Genomic DNA, 23,611 nt, shown 5'->3' on the forward strand with positions numbered 1-23,611 from the left:
CAACCTCTTTAAAATTTTGTTGACTCCTCCTCTGCTTCTGTTTTTTCTTCTTTGTAATAGATCTCTTAGCTCAGCTCTAGGTATTATATTCAGAAAACCATTGCTGTGAATGGTCTGAGTGATATGGTGGACTGTGTACTTTAATGCAGGACACCTACATAGTAGTTTACCTGACTTTTTGAATGTGTCATTTCACATTCCTAATGACCCTCATTGCCCATTTTAATATGAAGATAACCAATACTTTAGAGAAGAGTGAAAAGAGGTAAAGGTATATATTACAATGAAGCTTACCCCTCCTTTAATTTACTATTGAGGAAAATGACATAAGCCATGTCATTAAGCAAATATGCTTAATTTACCCTTTTCTTAGAAATAATATAGTGCTATATTCCTAAAAATAAATAAATAAATAAATAAATAAATAAATAAATAAATAAATCAGTGTCCTATTACCTACTGAAATTCATAGAATCATAGAATATCCCAAGTTGGAACGGACCCACAAAGATCATCAAGTCCAACTCCTGGCTCCACACACTCTACCCAAAAATTTAGACCATATGACTAAGAGCATAGTCCAAATGCTTCTTAAACTTCAACAGGCTTGGTGCCGTGCCTGTGTCCCTGGAAAGCCTGTTCCAGTGTGTGACAACCCTCTTGGTGAAGAACCTCTTCCTGATGTCTAGCTTAAACCTCCCCTGTTGCAGCTTGACACCATTCCCATGGGTCCTATCACTGGTCACTAAAGAGAACCTGACCCTCCACTCCCCCTCGTGAGGAAGCTGTAAACTGCGATGAAGTCTCCCCTCAACCTCCTCTTTTCTAGGCCAAACAGGCCTAGTGACCTCAGCCACTCCTCTTACGTTTTCCCCTCCAGTCCCTTCACCATGTAGCCCTTCTCTGGACACTCTCTGATAGTTTAACATCATTTTTATACTGTGGTGCCCAGAAGAGCACACAGTACTCGAGGTGAGGCCGCACCAGCGCAGAGTAGAGCGGAACAATCACTTCCCTCGACTGACTAGCAATGCTCTGCTTCATGCACCCCAGGATACGGTTGGCCCTCCTGTCTGCCAGGGCACACTGCTGGCTCATATTCAACTTGCTGTCAACCACAACACCCAGATCCCTCTCTGCGGGGCTTCTCTCCAGTGTCTCATTGTCCAGTCTGTACGTATAGCCAGGGTTTCCCCATCCCAGGTGCAGAACCCAGCACCTGCTCTTGTTAAACTTCATGCAGTTGGTGATCACCCAGCTATCCAATCTGTCCAGATCTCTCTGCAAGGCCTTTCCACTCTCGACAGAGACAACAACTTCTCCCAGTTTCATATCATCAGCAAATTTGCTCAAAACACCTTCTAGTCCTACATCCAAATTATTTATAAAAACATTGAAGAGAACTGGTCCTAAAATGGAGCGTTGGGGTACCCCACTGGTGACAAGACACCAGCCTGATGCGGACCCATTTGCCACAACCATTTGAGCCCTACCGGTCAGCCAGTTGTCTGCCCCTCATCATTCATCACACTCATGTGATGTTTTTGTTTAGCTGTATGCTGGACGTTTTATTATGAAAGGGAAGATATTTAGTGATTTGTCCGTAGTTTTTCCATCAAAAGTATTTGGCTATATTTGTCTTTCCTCTTCTGCTTTTTCTTATAGTTTCTTGCAATCTTTTTTTTTTCTTTTTTTCCCCCTCCAGATTTCATTGTTTGCAGAATCCTGTTGCTTTAGTCCAAACTGTGTTATAGGTTTGGACAAGTCCAAACTGTGTTATAGGTAAAGGTTTGTAGTGTTGATTACCTGGATGATATTATTATAAACAATTAGAACAATAATTAATAATTAATAAAGGACAAAAAAGTACATAGTCTGTGGCATAACCTGGAAGAGAGATCTAAAAAGAAATAATTTATATTTAAATTATGAACATTAACTACTGTGTCACCGACTCTATATTAATGTTAAAGAAATCAGAGACACTATATTGAGCAGTAGAAAAAAATGTTTGTTATAGAATCATAGAATGGCTTGGGTTGGAAGGGACCTCAAAGATCATCTAGTTCCAACCCCCAAACAGATCTTTCCAAGCAGATCCTTTGATCTGTTTGGGTCATCTGTTTTTTTGTTTGTTTGCTTGTTTGTTTTTTCTTTCTGTGAACAATGAAAGTTTTCTTCAGCTTAAATATTTTGTGGATTCACGTTCTTTGTAACGCAATAGTTTATTGGGAAAGGGGTGAGGAGTGAGATGACAAAGTGTTCTGATGATACTGATATTTAAGGCAGCAAGAACAAAAGTTGGTGGCAGAAACTACAGAAGGACTTCACTACATTGATTGCCTAAAATGGCAGATGAAATTCATTGTAGCTGAGTGTAAAAGAGTGGATGTGAAGGGAACACACCTGTAAATTTGCATGCAAAATGATGGTCTATGAAAAAGCTTCTGCTTTCCTTCTGTGAGGAAGGTGATCATGACATTATGATAACTCCAAAATGGTATCAGCTTCATGTTCAGTTGATGTGAAACCAAACTAAAACAGAACAAACCAAATCATAGAATCATAGAATTATAGAATATCCCAACTTAGAAGGGATCCATGAGGATCCTTTAGTCCAACACCTGGCTCCACACTAGACCACAAAAAAATCAAACCGTATGTCTGAGAACATGGTACAGACACTTCTTGAACTCCATCAAGCTCGGTGCTGTGACCACTTACCTGGACAACCAGTTCCAGTGCTTGACCACCCTCTCAGTGAAGAACCTTTTCCTAACATCCAACCTGATCCTCCCCTATCACAGCTCCATGCTGTTCCCTCAGGTCCAGTCACAGAGAGCAAAGATGTCCCTCCTCTCCCCTTGTGAGATGAGATCTCTCCTCAGTCTCCTCTTCTCTAGGCTGAACAAACCAAGTTACCTCACCCACTCTTCATACATCTTGCCCTCTAGACCCTTCACCATCTTCATAACCCTCCTTTGGACACTCTCTAAATAGTTTTGTCCTTCTTATCTGGTGGTGCCCAAAACTGCACGCACTACTTGAGGTGACGCCACACCAGTGCAAAGCAGAGTGGGACAATCACTCCCCTTTGACCAGCTAGCAATGCCATGCTTGATGCACCCCAGGGTACAGTTGGCCCTTTGGGCTGCCAGAGCACACTGTTCAACTTGCCATTGATCAAAATCCCCAGATCCATTTTCATGGGGCTGTTCTCCAGCCCCTCATCTCAGAATCCCAGAATCACAGAATGGCCAGGATTGGAAGAAACCTCTGAAGATCATTTAGTACAACCCCCCTGCTGAGCACAATGGTATGCATGTGGTTTTTGAATATCTCCAGAGAAGGAGACTCCACGACCTCTCTGGACAACCCGTTTCAGTGCTCTGTCACGTTCACAGTAAAGTGCCCTCTTATATTCAACCAGAACCTCCTGTACTTCATTTTGTGCCCATTGCCTCTTGTCCTCTTGCTGGACGAAGCTGAAAAGAGACTGTCTCTTGACAGGCTCCCCTCAGATATTTATACACAATGATGAGGTCTGCCCTCAGTCTTCTCTTTTCCAGGCTAAAGAAGCCCAGTTCTCTCAGCCTGTCCTTGTATGACAGGTGCTTCAGTCCTCTAATAATCTTTTTAGCCATCCTCTGAACTTGCTCCAGTAGTTCTATGACCCTCTTGTGCTGGAGAGCCCAGAACTGGACACAGTACTCCAGGCGTGGCCTCACCAGGGCTGAGTAGAGGAGGAGGATCACCTCCCTTGACCTGGTGGCAATACTCTTCTCAGCACTCTTCTGAATGCACCCCAGGATACTGTTGGCCTTCTTGGCCACAAGGGCACATTGCTGGCTCATGGTCAGCCTGCTGTCAACCAGGACTCCCAGGTCCCTCTCTTCAGCACTGCTCTCAGCCCCCAGCCTGTACTGGTGTTTGTGGTTATTCGTCCCTACGTGCAAGACCATGAACTTGCCCTTGTTCAACCTCATGAAGTTCCTCTCAGCCTGAACCTCCACCCTGTCACAGTCCCTCTGAATGGCAGCACAGCCCTCTGGGGTACCAGCCACTCCACCTCCTAGTCCTTTCATATATCTAGGATTGCCCTATCCCAGGTGCAGAAATTCAGCACTTGCTCTTGTTATATTTAATGCAGCTGGTGAATGTCCAGCCCTCTAATTTGCCAGGATCTCTCTGCAGGGCCTCTCCACCCTAAGGGAATCAACTGTTCCTCCTAATTTAGTGTCTTCTGCAAACTTACTTAATATGCATTCAAGTCCTGTATCCAGCTCATTTATAAAACTGTTGAAGAGAACTGGCCCTAAAATGGATCTGTGGGTAACCCCACTGGTGACTGGCTGCCAGTCTGATGTAACCCTTTGAGCCCGACCCAAAGATTCCATTTGGTCAGGAATTACTAGAAAAAATGATATGCTCACCCCCTCCAATGTAGAATATACTGTCATGCCCCCAGGTAAGTTCTTTTGTGAGGATGCATAATAAATTCTGTGCCTTACTGATTCACTTGCTTAAGATGTATAAAAAAGAAAGTCAAGTGATGTGAAGTATCTTTCATACAAGGAATGACTAAACAAACAAGTACTGTTTGGCCTAGAAAAGGGATGTTATAAGGAAAGGATAGGGAGATAAGAAAAATAAAATAGAAATATAGGCATATAGAAAATGAGTAATTCTACTTTCTTATGAAATATGATAACTCAATAGCATTAAATGAAACCTGCAGGTGGCAGATTCAAAGCAAAAGGAGGTGGCTTTTTACACAGTGCATAATTAATCTATTTTACGTTCTGCCACAAGACATTGCAGATGGTAAAATGCGTGTTGGTGCAAAGAGCAATTGCACATTGTCATGGAAGACAACCAGTAAGTGAAAAGGCACTCTGGCTTGGGAAATCCCTGAACCACAAATTGCTAAAGCTTGAGAATGCTGATATTTAAGAATTATCTCTATAAATTTACCCTCTTTCTAAACTCTTTCCAAGGAATCTATTATTGGCAGCTATTGGTGACAAGACTAGATGGATCTGTGGTCTGATATACTATTACCAGTCTTATATTCTTTTTATAAGAATTACATTAATGAAAAAGTTGGAACAAGGTTTTAATGACAGTATCATGAATAGAAGGTGAAAGAAAGATGTAAAGGGCAAGCTGTCTTGAGGGACAGTATCACTGGAAAATATGAAGTGGACAGGAAAAGAAGACAAAGTTAAGAAAACCTGAATTATGAAAAAAAGAACTCTCCTGGTCTCTCTTGACTGTTAAAGGACTATAATATAAGGAAAAGCTAAGAGGACAAAAAATATAGCAACATATAAGAAAATAGATTAGGGCAGAAAGGATGGCTTGTTTCTATTCATTCAAGAAATCATGAATAACTTTTTTACCAATTGAATGGGTTAAATAAATGTGGATTGTAATTTTGCCTAGCTAACACTTTATCTAAAGCAAGCCAATTTAAATAAGATCCTTTTGGCTTTTATTAATTACACTTCCAGTAGTGTGTTTAATACAGTTCCTAATGCCTTTATACTGAGCAGGGGAAAAAAAAAAAAAAGTAATGGCATCAACCAAAAGTACATTCTTGCTAAGGCTGAAGGAGTGGGCAATTTAATGTATTATTATGAGAATTCATTGATAACAATGGGTGATTATGACCACTGTTGTCTAATGACTGTTAATTATTATTGCAAAGAATGAGACTAATGATAGGTCCCTTTTTTTAGAGAGAGTTAGCTGTGAAGGAACATGAATATTAGCGATACAGTCCATTTCCTCTAAGTCAAGGGTCATGTAGACTGACAAGAAAATTATATTTAGCTTGGAATTACAAAGAATAAAATTAAAAAGCAATGAGTGCTCCCAAAAAGTTATTTACAAGAAATTCCTCACTGCTATGTCTAAGTTTGGGCTGCATATGCATTACATGAAGGTCTGTAACTTCCCATGGTAACTGTTGGGGAGGTCATGGATATAACAAGGTAAGAATTCTGGAAGTCCTAAGGCTGTGATAGGAATAATAACTCAGATATTTTCTTTCTCTGAGCATGTTACAGAGAATAGTCACACACTGCTAGGAGAATGGGCCAGATGACATAATAATTTTTAAAAATCATCTCTTCTTTTGTTGCTTTCTGGTCATCATGCTTTTTCCTGTCTGATGGCAAATTGGCTGGCAACAAATAAAAATTACAACGTCTGTTTCTACTATCCATCTGCGTTTTTTTAATGTCACCCACACACATGCCCATGTATCTACCCACCCACTCACATTCTCTCTTGCATGGAACACATTCATTCTCTCACTCACATAATTTATTCATCCCAACATGCACTAGTGCAGTTGCCATTTAGCTTTTGTTTGCTGGTAGCTGTAGCAATATTTAAACAGATGTCTATTTACATCCAAAGAACACATCAATTCTTGCTTGTATGCGTGCACAGCCTTACTTATAGTTTCTAATGTCAGTATCATCCTTTGTTTGCATAGTCATCAACAGTGTCAGTATTTCTGTTTAGAGTTGAATAATGCTGCATTTCCCATTTGAAAAATGGGATAACTTAGAATATAAAATACTTTGACATGTTTAAAAATCAAATGCCTTTTTAAAACCAAGTTCAATTTACAAGGCCTATCCTGATATTTCAGACACTCCCTTTGATTCAGTTATGAGGGAGCGGCTGAATTTTCATGAGACTTCTGCAAGTAAATTAATGATCTGAGGTTTCTTTCCAGTGAAACTAGTGGGATATTTTTCATAACAGAGACTGAAATACAGTGATCATGAATAAGGAAAAATGCATACATTCAAGGGTCCACATATTTTCTGAATAAGGTCTCTACATACAAATGTCAAAATAGCAGAATATCATTCTTTTCTGTTGGAAAGGAAAAGATAATTCAGTATTGAAAGGAGTCCATCTTTCCAAACATAGTCTTAAAAGTATATGTTTTTTTCACTTTCATGCTATTTATTTTGCCTTTACCTTATCAGGTCAGTATTTCTGAGATGAGAGCAGTAGACCTGGGGCAGTTAAGCCAAGTGCTTGTTGAGCACAATAACGTGGGTTATGGAGCTGGATGGTACCTGGATCGGATTGTCATCCATGAATCAAGCAAGACTGATGGCCAATATGCATTTCTTTGCCAGCAATGGTTAGACAGTGGAGTTGGCGATGCACAGATGGAAAGAATGTTGAGACTTCTTGGAAAAGTCAGGAATGGAATGCTGACAGGAAAGATTCATGGTAAGGCCCTAAATCATCAAAATTCCTTCAGGTTTTTGTTTTAATTGTAATTCATATTATTTTTTAGGTTATTTTTAAAACTAAAACCAAAATACAGAAATAATATAACTTAAATTTTAGTTGTACCTCTCAAAATGTCTCTCCAAACAATTTCCAGACATGGCGTATAGAATTATAGTGTTGAGAGAAGAAAGACTGGAGCAAAAAGAAGAGATTAAGTGATGGGGGCAATGGAGAAAGTATGTTTTTAGTTGAGGCTTGAAAAAAGCTGAAGCAGAAAGAGGTAGGTTGTTCCATATGGCAGTCAATGCAGAGCAGAAGGCTCCTGCAACAGTGATGAAATTACAAGAAGAGATACAAAAACTCTTTTAGCAAATGAGACTTTCCCGTATGTTCACATATTTGAAAAAAAAAAAAAAAAAAAAAAAGCATTTGCTTTTATTTGCAGTTTTCTTTTTTACTTACATCAGTGGCATGAGTTCCTGCAAACAGTTGATCTGAACCTAATATCCCATTCAAACTGTTTGGTTAAAGGACCAAAATTCAGAAACAACTTAGACATTGGAAACATGATAAGTCTTTTTGTACTTTGTCATAGGACTGGATTTCTTAGCTGTTTCACGTCTTTTTTAAAGAGGTATAAAATGGTGCTTTGGGTCCATTTATGAAATTTGTCTCAGAACTGGTAGACCAAACTATGTAAAGTGTAACTAATCTGAAGATGTTAATGTGCATACTGAATCAACAGTTTTGTACATTGATCTTTATTGATTTCTATATTCATGGATATTCCATTTTATGCTTAAAGTTTTATATTATGCATAGTTGCAGACACAACAGTAGTAAGTACACATATATTTAGCTACCTGTACTTTGTCCAGTATCAGATATTTTATATTACCTCTGGAAATACAAAAATAATGTTACTGAGACAACAGAAGGACAGAGTAGCATGGGAATACAAAAATAAGATGAACAGCTTGAGTAGTGATAATTTCAAAATAAGAAATAGCTATACTGCAACGCTGCAAGTATTCCAGGTCTCTAAAAAGGTAGATTCCTTAGGTACCCTACTACAGAGCACAGCAGGCTTCTCCTGAAAGTTATTTGGAGCAGAAGCCTAAGGCTGGTCATGGTCTATTGTGTCTCTCTTCACTGACTATATAAAAGGTGTGAGAAATCTTGCATTCTTATCTAGTGTTGAAATGTAGCATTATAAAAAAATCCACCATCACAAACATATAGTCATCAAAAATTTGAGTGTAGACCCACTAGTATGTTCTAGTCTATGATTGTTAAAACTCAGTTGTGAATCTATTCTACATCAGTTCTCATCTGTGTATATAATACCTTTCAGAAGAATATTACAGGTAAGCAGAAAGCCTATAAGGAATTTAGAAATAAGACTGATCAGCAAAGATCACTATACCTCAGAGGTCAGAAAGTATATGGATGCAACAGGACTTATTAAATGTCAGACTGAGTCAGATTTTATAGAGGAATTAAAATAAATAGTAAAGGTTCTTCAACCATTTACTTACAAAAAGAAAATGGAAAGATAAGTGACTATGCAGGAGCAGTAAGGTGGACACTAAAGGTGATGTAGGTAGAGTCTCTAAACAAATTGAATACTTCTCCCTGTTTTCATTAAGGACCCACAATGTGGGCAAGGAAAGCAAAATCAAAGTTACTAGTGGGAATGAAGTTATTGGAAATCACCAAATCTGAAATGCAAATATAGTTCAAGTTTCATGTAGTCAGTGGCAACCAAAGCAGTCTTTATCCCAGAATATTGAAGGAACAGAGAAGTGAGGTGGCAGATCCAGTAGCAAGGTTGTCAAAAAAATTTATGAAGGTGAGAGGTACAACTTTTAAATAGCAAAAGTAATACTTCCATCTAAAATATAGAAAAAGTAGTTAAGATACCACAGGTAAACAAGAAATGAAAGAAATGAGTTCACAAATGATAAATTGTAAAACAAAGTTGATACTTTTTAGTAATATGTTCCAGAAAGAGAAATGCAATGGCATTTACTCTGTCTAAATTTCAGTACCGAATTTTATTTGCTTTATGGGAAATTATTATGTAATTGGAAATTAGAAAGTGGAGAGTAGTAGTAAAAGAAAAATAAAAAAGAGCTAAACGGAGAGTAAAAGTGTTAATGAAATCTGTTGGAGCTACAAAGCCAGGGTTATTGACAAGAGGATGAAAAGGCTGGAAGATAACTGGAGGAAAGCAATATAAATGAACAGAGCAAAGCTAAAAGACAATTAAACCTGAATCCAACTATATATTTAAGCTCTTAATTTTGGTGCAGGTTCCTAATTTGCATAGAATTTATTGGGAAATTTGGAACTAGGTAGTAGATAAGAGTCTAAAATACTGTATTGGATCTGTATGTCTTTTAATGATTTCTACTACAAGAGTTCTTCAGCAGTATGCGAGTAGGAGAAATACCTGGATTTGTTATATGATCACAGAATAATTTTGAGAAAGCAATGTGATTTGGCTGTGAATTAAGTACATGTAACTCTACAATGTATGGAGGCATTATCAGGAAAAATAGAGAAGAACTAATGACATTGTGCAAAGAAACAATATTTCACCTGGAATGCTGTGTACAGTTCTGACCATCTGTGTCCAGAGAAACTTGTTCAAAATTAAATGGATGTAAAGAAGATGCAATGACAGAGGATATGGCAAGACATTGTTGTGAAAGGATATAAAACAAAAACAAAATACTTGATCTATTCAGGCTAGCAAGTTAAAGATTGAAGGTGAACACGGTTGAGGTCTATCAAAGTAATTGGTGCTTGCATATCAAGAGGGAAAAATGTTATTTAAGCTAATGAACAAAGTTGTCACAAAATTAAATGGGTTTCATCACACTTAATGCCATTCTGTCAAAATTAAAAGATTTCTGGGAAAAATAGAATGATTTTTAGCATAGTTCTCTTTTAGACTAAACTAAAGAAAGCGAATGAGATTATACAATATAGTTAATATGTAACAGCAGATTAGGGTGCTGTAGGATCCAATAGAGGCAGACCTTCCATTCATTGTTCCTAGGCAGCTATATAATAATAGCTTAATAGGCTTAATATTTCAATATTCCAGGGCTAAAAAAATCTGGATTATGTCAGAGTTGGTATTATAAATTTTCATTTTAGTTCTTTTTTTTTTTTTCATGTATATCATTGATTGTATTCGTATTTAATGTTCACAGACCTGAATGTTGGAGCTGTTTTTGATTAGCTGTAAAGTAATAAATTTTGAAGTTATTTTAGATGATTTCAAGGATTATGAGAGCTTTTTTTTTTTTTTTTACTTTACTTTCATAGCGTTTCTGAATTCATGGCATAGATCCTTACCTCCTGTAAATTAACAAAGCTTTATTTAAATTAATTTATACCAAGATATAAAGATTTGCCTATTGTGGTTAGAAAACAGGACTTTACAGGACTATGAAAATTACCATTTCCATTACTCAAAGTAAAATACTTCCAGATTGCAAAATAGCTATTAGAAAATATTAAATTCATACTTTGGATCACTTTGCATAAACAAAGCTCAGCTGGTTGTGATCTATTTTACACAAGTCCAGGTGATCAAAGCCTTTCTGTAAAAGTCATGATTATTTTTAATGAAAAACAGGATTTTAAAATTTAATTTTATATTTATTTATATTTTATTTATATTATGTTATATATTTATGTTTATATATGAGAACAAGATTTACATATTTCAAGGTCTGAACCAGTTTATCTCTTCTTGTTACAGAGTATATGTAGCAAATATGAACAACCTAATTTAAGTAGCTCCTCAAAAAGTTGAAATGCAAACAATAACCTCCAGGATCAAAGGCAAACCTGATAACCAGTACTATCTAGAGGAAACTATGCTGATTTTAGGTGGTGATTGGTGAGAAAGAGATTGAAATATTCAGAGAAAACAATTAAGAGGGGAAAAAGGTCAATAAATTGGCAAGGCTCTTTGTAAATCTCTGGTATGGAACTGGCAGTCTTATCTGCACAGTCCTGCTAGCCTGGTCCCTCTTTAAAGGGTCATCTGTCATTACAGAAATGCTGGCATCTAAATCTATTTCTCTGTGTGTACTAAACCAGTAACAAGTGAATCTATAATATTCTAAGGTTTTAGTTCAGTGCAAAGGTGGGAATGGTTTGCTAATCACTCACTAACTCAGCCCATTACAAATAGCTGTATTATTTTGGATATTCAGCCAATTAATTAATTTTCTACTATTTTGCTTTAACAGGGACGTGGGATGTCTTTGTCACAACTAGTGATATTTCTTCTAGTTCCTTGAATCCTAAAATGTCTCTAACTGTGTGTGGTGAAAAAGGTGCCTGTACTTCAGTCATATTTGCAAAAGGATCACTTAAAAAGAAACATGTTTATGAGACTTCAATTGAACTAAATAAGAAATTCAATACTATATTCAAAGTTCGCCTAGAAATTGTAGAAGCTGGAGAAGGAGACACTTGGCATTGCCGTGAGGTAAAAAACAAAAACAAACAAAAAACAAACAAACAAACAGAAACTAAAGTATACTATATATACTTAGTGTATATATATATGTACTACATATATTTATTGTAAGGTTGTCTTATTTCTGCATTCCATGGTCAGTACTTCTGGTATCCTTTTGAAATTACATATTTTTTGAATTACAGAAATAAGTGCATCTGGTAATTCAACACTGATAGACTGATAAATTCAGAGAATGCTCAAATTTGTTAAAATAGCTTTGGATTGCAAAAATCTTGTAAATTTTAGTGGATTTCTGGAGGGTGTATGCACAGATGTGCCATTACATATAGCACGCCCCGTTGTCTCTTTTTGGAACTGGAGCCACTGACATGCAATGCAGAATTTACATAACCCCAAGTTGACTGTTACATGTTGTGGACCCAGTGATCTGAGGCAAACAATTAAGCAAGACACCAGAAATGCCTTTTGATGAAAATATCTGCCATTTAAGTTGGCATGTGAAAAAAAGAAGTGAATAGCAAAAATGACAATCTTTCTTCTGATGTCCAAGACGCTGAAGTTAAAATCTGACATCACACTGGAATTGCTGTGGCACTTTACAAAATGTATCTTTATCCTCTTATGCTGGGAAAATAAAAAGGGGTTTAACGGAAAGAATAATCTTCTTTCAAACTGCAGCCACACTTTTGCCCACAAATACTTCCATTTCATTCTCATTACAAATTGGAGAAAAAAATAATTTTGTTTTCTGTTACATGGTACTAAATAGACAACTGAACACATTGACACTTAACTGTTAGGCAGGTTGCTAATTTCATCTTCATCACCTAACAAATCTATTGATAAAATTAAGACTGCTTCTTGGAGACAGTGTATCACAGAAAAAAAAAAATGAGAATAGAAACTTGGCTGTTGCAGTAGTATCTATTACTTCATTAGCTCATAACAACAACTCAAAGCTGAGTTAGAAAATAATCAGCATCATTTATATAGAAAAAGAAAAGGTACGCATTTGTATCAGGTAGAACTAGAAAGAGAAAGAAAATATAACTACCAGGGTTTTAGGAAGATGTTTGCTCTGTTATTCCATGGATTCTATAGCAGGACTGGTTGAATTCTTGTATGAAATAACTAGGTTGATATAAGAGTTGTGGATAATAACTATTATCAAAGCCAGGTTCTCGTCTGTTTACACTGCTTATTAAATTTACACTGCAGGATGGTCAGTTCTATGCCATTTTATTTTGGTGTTACAAGACTTTCTTCACAGAGGCTGAGATTTCCACCTTCTATCACAAGCAGGTGCTTCAGATGGTTGAATTCCATATATAGTTTCAGAATTCAAATTAGAACTGTAACTGCAAAATAATTGCCTTGAAATTTTTGAGGAAAATGAAATAATTGTAAAGTATCTGGGACCAAAAAAAAAAAACAAACAACAAACAACAAACAAAAAAAACCCACAAACATAAAACAACAACAACAACAAAAAACTTTATTTCTGAAGAATGCAGAAGCTAACATCTTTATTCTTGATGTTCAGTTCTTGAAGAAATAAAGCACAGTCAATAAACAAGAAACTGTTCAGGAATGTAGATGTTAGTATGAAAGGGAAATAGTATTAACCCTATATTTAGCCTTTCATTTAAAAAAATATTTTCAATGTGTCTGCCATAATGAAAAATAATAGGAGTCTTTGGAAGATGAAAAAAAATGCTACAATCTCCCACCAGCAATTGCTAAACAAAGATCATTGAACTTTCTGAGTTAAAGGTTTGGTCATTTTTAAGTGATAGTGAGTTAAGTCATAAAGAAATGAATGAGTAAATTTTCTGTGCTCAGAAAATATAGTTGATATATATATATATATATAATTGAAATATATTTTCAACTGTTTTCTCTGGTCTGTCTTAAAACAGTTTAGAAAACGGAACTTTTGTCTCCTATTATACCTGTTAGGGTACAAGAAGCGTCATTATCAAAATCTCTTTCCTTACAATAAGACTAAGCTTCATAGTTTAGTCAGTATTACCCTTTGACTACTTTATATACAATGTTTAATAGACATTCAAAGTAGTAATATAATCTGTATATTCATATGATACATATGTGCAGATATATAGGTGTTGTAAACATGCTCAATTTCAATTATATTTTTTTCTCCCAGAAATGCTAATTTTTCTTCTTCCAAATACTCAGAATGAGAAGACATTCTGCCCCAAAAATGTTATGGTTTATTGACATTTCTCACAAGTTGAAATAGGCATATCAACACTTCTTTTTCTCCCATATGCTGAATGAATAGATTAAATAAAGGAACCTTTTTGAACCATTCCAAATCATTTTTTCCCTGTAGTGCAACAGTCTCTACAGTAATACTGCTGACATTTTAATTATTTTTAATTGGGAAAATCTCTATTTCTTGTCTTTTAAAAATCTGTTAAAAAAAAAAACAAACAAAACATTTTAGACAAATTTATTTCCTCTTCTCTTTTGGTATTGCACTATGTGTACTCTGTCAGTGTCTTTCAGCAGTATGTCTTGTTTGGTCTAGAGCAAATGACACATGCTAAAAGTATTTCTTTTTGTTCTTTGGTAAGGTAAAGCTTCAACACAGAGAAAGTAAAAATGTTCTGGAATTTCCATTTTGTTGCAACTTTGCAGATGACGAAGGAGTAAGAGTGGCTGAGCGTCCAGTTCTCACAGATGCTTCTCCTTTTCCAGCAGGTTTGTCATAAATCAGAAACACTGGAAAAGATGTGGCCAATTATGATGGCTCAGATTTTCAGAGCATTCCAGAGGATTTGTCAGAAAAGTATTCATTTTTTATAAAAGTTTCTCAGTTCCTGTAGTTAGTTGTGCATTTTGCATTCCAAGCCTGATTGAGATCAGTTTGGGACACATAAAAGAGCAAGCATGCAGCACTAAAAATATATAAAATGTTTTGAACGGTATTCAGAGTTCTGCTTTTTCTTGGTAATATTATCTGGTTCTCTCTCCAAGGAAGTACAGGAGATCCAGAAGAAATAACTCTCATAATGTAATGTCAGATAAGAAGGAAGTCCATCACTCCACAAACATTTGTTTGTATTGAGTTTATATTGTTTATACCTTGAGGCATTCTTCTTGTAATTATATCTATCATGAAATTCCTTCTTGTGAGTTTTTTCTTGATCACCTCAAGACCAGATAGTTTTCATTTGTTCTGTGTTTGTTCACAGATTTGATAACCACAGTTAGTGAAGAATGCATAAGCTCTTGTCCTAAATGGATAGTCTACTATCACAGTTACAACCAAGGTTTTCCCAAAAGTTAAGGGAATAGATCATTAGAACAAGTACATTAGAACAAGTAATCTGTGTATTCCTTACTTTAAACTGCTGTGTTTTGGAAATTAATCCCAAGAAAAACACTTGGGCAGAAGCAGCTTGAATATAAATTTCAAAAAGTGTACTGCTGGGGTATTCGCTGGAAAGGCACTTTGCCTTTTAAATACTTTCACTTTTTTTTTTTTCTTTTTTTTTTTTTTTTTCTGAAAGAGCACAAATGTTTAAACCTTCACAAATGCTGCTCCTCTTTATAAAGTTTCAAACATGAGGACAGATAGTGTTTTCTTACTTCATCTCTGTATTTTTTTATCTTTTTCAATCAAATGTTTTGGTGATGTTCTTATTTGGGGGGCCAGATCACCGGTGTCCTATACATTTCTCTGGGACTACAACCAGGAAGTTAACATGGTCAGACAATAAATGCACAGCTGAACATCTGTGAGATACATCAGAGAATATGCATTTCTTGAAATTGTCTGCTGAGGCCAATAACTGGCCTCAGTTGGTAGAGCAGTCAGCCATGGTCTGGACCATTATCTAGAGCAAATGCAGAAGCTGTCATCCATCTGATGGAGTTCAGTTTCATTTGAACTTAGAGGGGCTTGGAGAAGTGATGTTTTTTGAGTAATTTAATGTTGTCCTTAGCCTAGGTACATTCCTGAGTGTTATTTATTTCAGTGTATGCAAGTATGCAGTAGAGTATTATTTACATTTTTTTATAATAATTTGCAATCTCTGTTTTACTTTTCATTTTCTCTTCTTCCATTATTTCAGGCCCACTCACAAACTATTTGGCTCATTATTTGTTATTATAGTGGTTCATAATTTTTTATTACAATGCTCCTGTGTTTTTCTAGGCATTGCAATATTATTTGACCATTTGATCTCTTTGGGCAGGATCAAAAACTAAGAACATGATAGTATTTTTTTAGTTTATTAAAATAGCATAGTTATTTATATATATATATAAATATATTTTTATATATTTATATATTTATATATTTAAATAAATAGTTTATTTAATAAGTAGATAGTTTATTAAATAGATAGTTTATTCAATAACATATTTTTAAAATCTGATTAAGCTTTGTTAAACTTTTAATCTCTTTTTCCCAATAGTGAAAAGCTATGTTCTCTACATCACCACGGGAGCATCTTCTGGCTCAGGAACAGACGCAGATGTGTATGTCACACTGCAAGGCATTTTGGGAGATACTGGCAGACGAAAATTAGTCAGAAAAGGAGATGATAATTTCACTAAAGGAAAGGTATACTTATCATTTATGTATGATATTTTGCACTTTTATAGCCCAGTCCAATTCACAATGGGAGTCCATTGAGTCCATAGAGTCTACAAAGTCCAGTTTGTAATGCTTTGAGATAGTAAGTGTATCTGTGTGTGAATATCTATATACGTATTTTAAGAGGAAAATACTGATGTTTATGCAACTGATGTTAACAATACTTAAAAGTAGTAATGTGACTATATCAAGTACTTTTAGGTTAAATGTTGCAAATATCGAAGGCCTTCAGTTATACACTAGTGGCTTTCTTGCCTATTTGCTTGACAATAAAGAATAAAGTGATAGAGACTTTAATACCTGTTTTCTTCCCTTGCTAGTCTCCAGGCTGAGGCTCCTTTCCATGGCTTCTGCCTGCTTGCTGCCACTCATTCTGGCTCTTGCTCCTTCTGCAGACAGGCAGCCACTGCGCTCCACAGATTTCAGAAGTCTGCTAAGAGAGTAATTTCCTCACAGAGCAGGAGGGAGTCTCTCAGCTCACAGATGTAGACCAAAGACCAGCATATCTGATACAGATGCATTTGACTGTAGCATTGTCAGTATAAGCATAAATTAGAGAGCATTTAGATAGTAAAAGTTCTGTAGAAATGTGGGCAGATTTACAGCAGAAAGCATGTCTTTGATGCAAAACCCTGGATAAAGGGGGCGAAATTTTCAGCAAAAAAGTTCACTACAGTTTTTAAATGTGGGGTTAACAAAATGTTTGCATTTTCTGCAGACCTTTATTTTAAAACAAATTTGAAGGTAAAGCAACTGTAGTAATAATAATAATAATAATAATAATAATAATAATAATAATAATAATAATAATGAAATGTACATCAGTTACAGAAAAATTCAAATGGAATAGCTAAAATTTAGAAAGAAAACACTAATATCTCATAACCAGAAATGCAGAACATATTTTACTAGAAAGAGTGCTGTCTATTTTCCTTACAGCTTGTGCACCATTCTACCTTTGTGAGCTCTCAGTGAATACTGTGATTGTGGTAGTCTTTTGAATTAGAAGTGTCATATTATATCAAACTATTTCCTTCTGCAGGTGTCAGCTGCCAAATGAATGACAGTTTCTCTAAGGATGCAAGTTTGGAAATCAGCTTAGATTGATAACCAAAGCAGAGGCATGATATGTAAGGTTAGGAGTGGCTCAGTTCCTAACTATTCCCAGTTTCATGAATTCAGTGAGAGTTGAAAGGGGTCATTACCTTGCTGGGTTAGAACCACTTGAAATGATTATTCATAAGAAAAGTGACAGAGTTTAAATCTTTATTTTTAAGGGACTAAATGCTTGTGGATGAGGGTTCTCAATTTTGAAAAGGCAGAAGTTTGAAAAGAAAAAGTTTGTCTTCCCTAATTTTGAAATTCATATTAAGGTTTATCGGTAAACTATGTTTGAGTCATTGGATGTTAGAGCTACTGTACTTTTGCTGTCATGGAGTAGTGAGTTTAATGTAAGTTTTATTGGATTTTTCCTTAAATGTGCACTATGAGTGTACACTTAAGTTTTTAATCAAAAGAGACCAGGGATGCACATGCAGAAATGTTGCCTAGTAGAAAAGAGATTAACTACGAAGATAATCTGAAGGATGTTTTTATGGTGTTTGCTTATACTCCTGTATGGCACAGAATTTTACTTTTTTTACAGAGTAAGAGGCAGAGCTGGCATGTACCCATCTCTTGTTTCCATATTTGGCATTTTATAGGAGCAGTATGTGAATGCGACATAGTATTATGCTTATAAGTAGATATTAGCATAGGAATATTTTAGGGCCAAAAAAGAAATTACTTGTAGATAATTAATAGAGAAAACTTATAATTCTAAATCTCAATTTACTCCTTGTTCAGTGAAAATGAACGTATTTGGTTAATTGACAAAGACTAAACTGTTTCTGCAAGCAAGACTCCTGCCTTTGCAGCATTTTCTTCATGGTGGGTTTTGGAAATTTCCCAATGTTTTCTTCCCATTATAAGTAATCTCCAAAAAGACTCTCAAGTGTAGAATGTCTCTTTCTGTACCAGCCCAATCACATATTGTGCTGAGCACCCCTGCAGTCAGAGAATCTGGACTTGGTGGTTTAGGGGATTTTGGCATATAACAGACATGGAATTTGCATTCTGAATCTTAACAGTTGTTCTGACATTTTAAAATGTGCTTTTCCTTGCAATAATTTTTCCCCTGACTACACAGTAACAGCTAGTGAACTGGAACAGTGTTTCTGTTAGAAATCACATCGAAATATGGTGTTAGTCCCACAGAATGTCAGGGCTGCTACAAACAACAGCTTAGCAATGCAGAAATGCAAGAAATGTTTAAATATTCAGAAGACCTTGCAGAGGGTTGGAGGTATACTTCTCTCATTTAGCAGGTCTTTTGTTTACATGAGCTCAATTACATGATAGTTAAAGAATTAATTCTCTTCTTACATCTGAAAAGTTTCTTTGTGTCTTTCTAAAGTCTTTACATCTGTAAAACCATTGGAGAACTGTTAGATAAAGTACTATGCATGAAATTATTCATTCACCAGTAAACTTCTTGTGGCTCACCCCACGTCAGAGAAAGTAACACTGTCACCAAGACAGCTGAGCTTCTGGTGATCCATTTAGAAAAATAAGTATGAGGCCAAGTGCTGCAAGAGCTGTATTCTTTCAAATTGCTATGACATTGATGCCTTGTCTGATGTTCTCCTAAAAACTACAAATTTAGACAAAGCAATCTCATTGCACTTCTTCATGCAGTTCAGGTTTCATGAATTCCTAATACTATTTATTCATACTTCATGAGTCAGTTCAGTTCTGATAAATGTTACCTGCTACAAACACTTTCTTGAACCAAGTATGCTCAGTGAAGACATTTTGTAAAAATCTAGACCCAGCTGTGTGAAATCATCTCAGCCTTAACATATCTCTACATTGCTTCTGGCACCCAACGTTTTGCAGCTAATGAAATTCTTTCTGCTTCTTTTATGTGGTCTTTGATAGACTTGCTGTATGTTCTGTCGTATGGCTGTGAGTTACACATAAATTTCCTCTTTGAGAATGTGGCTTTTTTCATATCAATTCAATCAAAGTTCGTAAACTGCACTGAATATGTTATGATTGATATTTAAGTGTTTTAATCTCTGTTTGATGAAAGTGGACAGTATTAAGTACTCTATGTTAGTGAAAGAGTAAAATCTTTGTGAATTTTTACTTCATTCTATTAGTTGTTGAAAAGATATATCCTTTATCCTGCCCTATATTTAGACATCAACTGCTCAGGTTGGTACCATGGTAACTGCAGCACATACAAAAATTGTCAGTGAGAGGTGACTGTTGGTGTTCAGTTTCCATACTCACAGATTAAGCATTGGCAATTTTAAAAATTACTTCTGTAAAAAAATCCCTGAGTGACAGAATACACTAAAAAGGGCATGAATGAGGGACAGTGTACTGTGGCCACTATAAAGAAGTCAATATTTGTCTGCAGTGTACACATCACATCATGAATACTGTTATTGTACAAATGCAGATAAACCATTCTCTTATGGAAAGTGTACCTGACATAATGATTAAACAATTGCAAAATGCCATTGATCCAAATGTATTAATAATAGTGACAGGCTGCTGGCCAAGATACAGAAGCAAACAATAAAATGGCCTGGTCAGTGAGCAGAAGATTTATACAGATGGAAACTAGGAAAATATGAACTACCATTATACTGAAGAGAGACTGGTGGAGTTTGTCAGAAACAGTGAGGAGAAAAAACAGAAGAAAAAAACATAACTAAAGCATTATATAAGCCTAGGAGACAGTGGTAAATATTTGAGCCATGTGTGGTTCTTAACAATACCTCCAGGATGGTATTTCATAGTCAGTAATTGCAGTCAGTTAGTAATAAACTTGTAGGAGGTTCGCATAGAACATACCATTGCAATCACACAGTTTGTCTACAGATTCTGCACCTGGGATAGGGCAATCCTATACATATATAGACTATATATAGACAGACTGTGTAATGAGAGGCTGGGGAGCAGCCCTGTGGAAAGGGATCTGATGGTTTTGATCAATGGCAAGTTGAACATGAGTCAACAGTGTGCTCTGTCAGCCCAAAGGGCCAACTGTACCCTGGGGTGCATCAAGCATGGCATTGCTAGCTGGTCAAAGGGGAGTGATTGTCCCACTCTGCTTTGCACTGGTGTGGCGTCACCTCAAGTAGTGCGTGCAGTTTTGGGCACCACCAGATAAGAAGGACAAAACTATTTAGAGAGTGTCCAAAAGAGGGTTATGAAGATGGTGAAGTGTCTAGAGGGCAAGACGTATGAAGAGTGGGTGAGGTAACTTTTTGTTTGTTCAGCCTGGTGAAGAGGAGACTGAGGAGAGACCTTATCATGGTCTACAAGTTCCTCATGAAGGGAGCGGAGGGGTGGGAAGGGAAAAGGTTCTTCACCGGGAGGGTGGTCGGTTACTGGAACAGGCTTCCCACGTAAGTGGTCATGACACCAAGGCTGCTGGAGTTCAAAAAGTGTTCAGACAATACTCTCAGACATATGGTCTGAGTTTTGGTTGGTCCTGAGTGGAGCCAGAAGCTGGACTCAGTGATCCTTATAGGTCCTGTTCAATTCAGGGTATTCTACGGTAAAACAGAGCAGTAGATTAGAGCTGTGTGAATAACAGCTTTGTTTTTTTGATGAATTATTGCAAGACAAGAAAAAATATAAAGATATGCTGCCAAAAATTAGAAAGTAGAAAAAATTAATTTTCTCTAAAATTAATTACTTGAGGGGCTGATCTCTGTCTATATAGAGCTGCAAAATAAATATTACAATTTTAAAGATGAAATACATCTCAGAACCTTAATTGCCTATAATGTACACATTCATTCTAACATGATGGTGTGAGTTTATTCTGCAGAAATGAAGTGAAGTAGGAGCTTCCAGGAGGTGGTTTCCTTCCTTCCTTCCTTCTTTCCTTCCTTCCTTCCTTCCTTCCTTCTTTCCTTCTTCTTTCCTTCTTTCCTTCTTTCCTTCTTTCCTTCTTTCCTTCTTTCCTTCTTTCCTTCTTTCCTTCTTTCCTTCTTTCCTTCTTTCCTTCTTTCCTTCTTTCCTTCTTTCCTTCTTGTTTGTTTTTGGATATTTATCTTAAAAATTTAATGAGTTATTCCCAGGGGGTACCTTCTGCTTTCTCAAAACTATGGGGAAGTTAATTGTCTTACAAATACTTACTTTAGATAGCAAAAAAATAGGTGAGTGAATTCTATGGTGCATTTATTTCATTAATTTTTACTAATAAAAAAAAATAATTTTGAATAAAATACAGCTGAGATTATTATCATGATTTATCACGAATTTTAAAAGAGTCGGCTCAACCCAAGCCTGCAGTTTTCAGCAAAGTATTTAACCACTCCTCCTCAGTGCAACAAGAACTGAATTTACTTTAATGTAAGTTAAATAGTTTAGAAAAAATATCTAATTCAGTGTTAACAGCTTCTAGTGATGAAGGGCTCATCTATTTGAAAAGTTGTTTCAAAGCTTAGATATCCTTTTTTAAAGATTCACGCTATTTTGTGTCTAAATTTGTCAAGCTTTAACTTCTTAGGCACTGGATTTTGTCACAGTTTTGACTCAGCCTGGATAGCTCTCTTGCACCAAATTTCTGATGTCTTTGACAGTTTTTATGACAATAAGCAAATCCCTATGCTTGTCTTTGACAACTTAAATAGATTAGGCTGTTTGATTCACTGGAAGGCAGGCTTTCCAGTGATTTATTAACTCCCACAAATCTTTTCAGAGGACTCTTCAGTTTAACACTCTACTTCTTCAAGTGTCATAAATAGCAATTGTTTTTACATCATCTCTAAAATCTTCTTTACCTCCAACTAGATCATGAAAACATTAAAGAGCACAGGTTATGAACTTGCCTCACGACTGTACATCTACCTGAAAATATTCCCCATTTACAGCTGTACTTGGAGATGTACCATTTAGATGCTTTAGAGTCCGGTTTTCAGCCAGCTTATGCCCACATGAGAGTCAATAGAATGTTGGAGTGTGGTGTTGTAACCAAAACATTATACAATCAAGTGGGTTATTAAAATTAAGGAAAATTATATCATTTCTGTTCTCTTTACCTGTCAAACCAGATCTCAAACCTAGACTGTTATCAAATCAGTCCAACAATCAGGCTGCATCAGATCCATATGAGTCTGACTTTGTTCAAAGTGATCTTTTTCATGTCTGTATGTATTTTTATTTTAATTTCTTTGGTGTAATATAATGTGTGTTCACAGATTTGGATGTGGCTGATGATACCATTTTCTGTAGCAGTCATTCTGCATTTTATTAAGTGTACTGTACTTGAAGCCTGATTGAAATGCCTTTTACAACCTAGTTGAATTGTTATAGCTGCTGATTATTATAATGTACCACTATTCTTTCTTATTCCTATTGCTGCTCTATGTATAAAATATTTGTTTCAAAAAGATTCTACTCCAGTTATACTATGCAAATTAACATAAGGTCAGTTCCAGGGCAGGTATTAATTTTATTTAATTATTTATATTTACAGCCCCTATTCTTTCATTTACTCTCAACTAATCCTGTGAAAATGGATGAACCATGATAATTGTAAGGTATCAGAAAACTCTGATTATGCGTTCATTGTAATTTTTACTTTTTTATATAAACATAAAGTTTTTAATAAATTTCTGGATGAGAATTTAATGTAAAAGAAAAAAAAATGTTTGCAAAAATGTCACAGGTTTGGATTTTTCAGATATGTGGAATCCCCTGCTTTTAAAGAAACTTTTGTACAGAGCACAGATTACAAGTGTCAGAGTTACTGTTCAGTTAGTGTCAAGGTTATTGTTCATCCTTCCACTGAGCTGGGTGAAGATACTACTGCTACCAGTGCTTTCCATTGCTACTGCTTACCACCCCATGTTTCCACCCCTTGAGTCTGCTGGCAAAGTGACATATATTCAAGCATTTTTTAGTTTAAGCAATTAATGTTATTAATAGTTTGGGCTTTTCCACTAGGTATATCTTGATAAAATTTGGCTCAACACAATCTGGTTTTGTGGTTGTAGCTGCACAGCTAAAAAGGTGATAATCTCTGTTTAAGAGAAAGCAGTGATGTACAAGCAATTGGGACCGGGTGGTAAAGTTCAGTTAGCACAACTGGAAGAGATGATGTGACCGGAATCTGAAAAGTGATGTATCAGCACAAG

The 23,611-nt window shown here is 36.0% G+C and overlaps 1 protein-coding gene across 1 annotated transcript in view; it reads left to right on the forward strand.

Moving 5' to 3' along the window:
• The window catches only part of RP1 (RP1 axonemal microtubule associated), a 214,311-nt gene that overhangs the window by 168,439 nt on the left and 22,261 nt on the right, over positions 1-23,611 (forward strand). Inside the window, exons 44-47 of the mRNA XM_082755390.1 lie at positions 7,011-7,263; positions 11,541-11,782; positions 14,377-14,503; positions 16,225-16,373. Coding sequence (XP_082611516.1) covers positions 7,011-7,263; positions 11,541-11,782; positions 14,377-14,503; positions 16,225-16,373 — 771 coding nt within the window. The remainder of the gene's footprint in view (positions 1-7,010; positions 7,264-11,540; positions 11,783-14,376; positions 14,504-16,224; positions 16,374-23,611) is intronic.

This window comes from Aythya marila (assembly GCF_965140915.1).
Source record: "Aythya marila genome assembly, chromosome: 2".
Lineage (NCBI taxonomy): Eukaryota > Metazoa > Chordata > Aves > Anseriformes > Anatidae > Aythya > Aythya marila.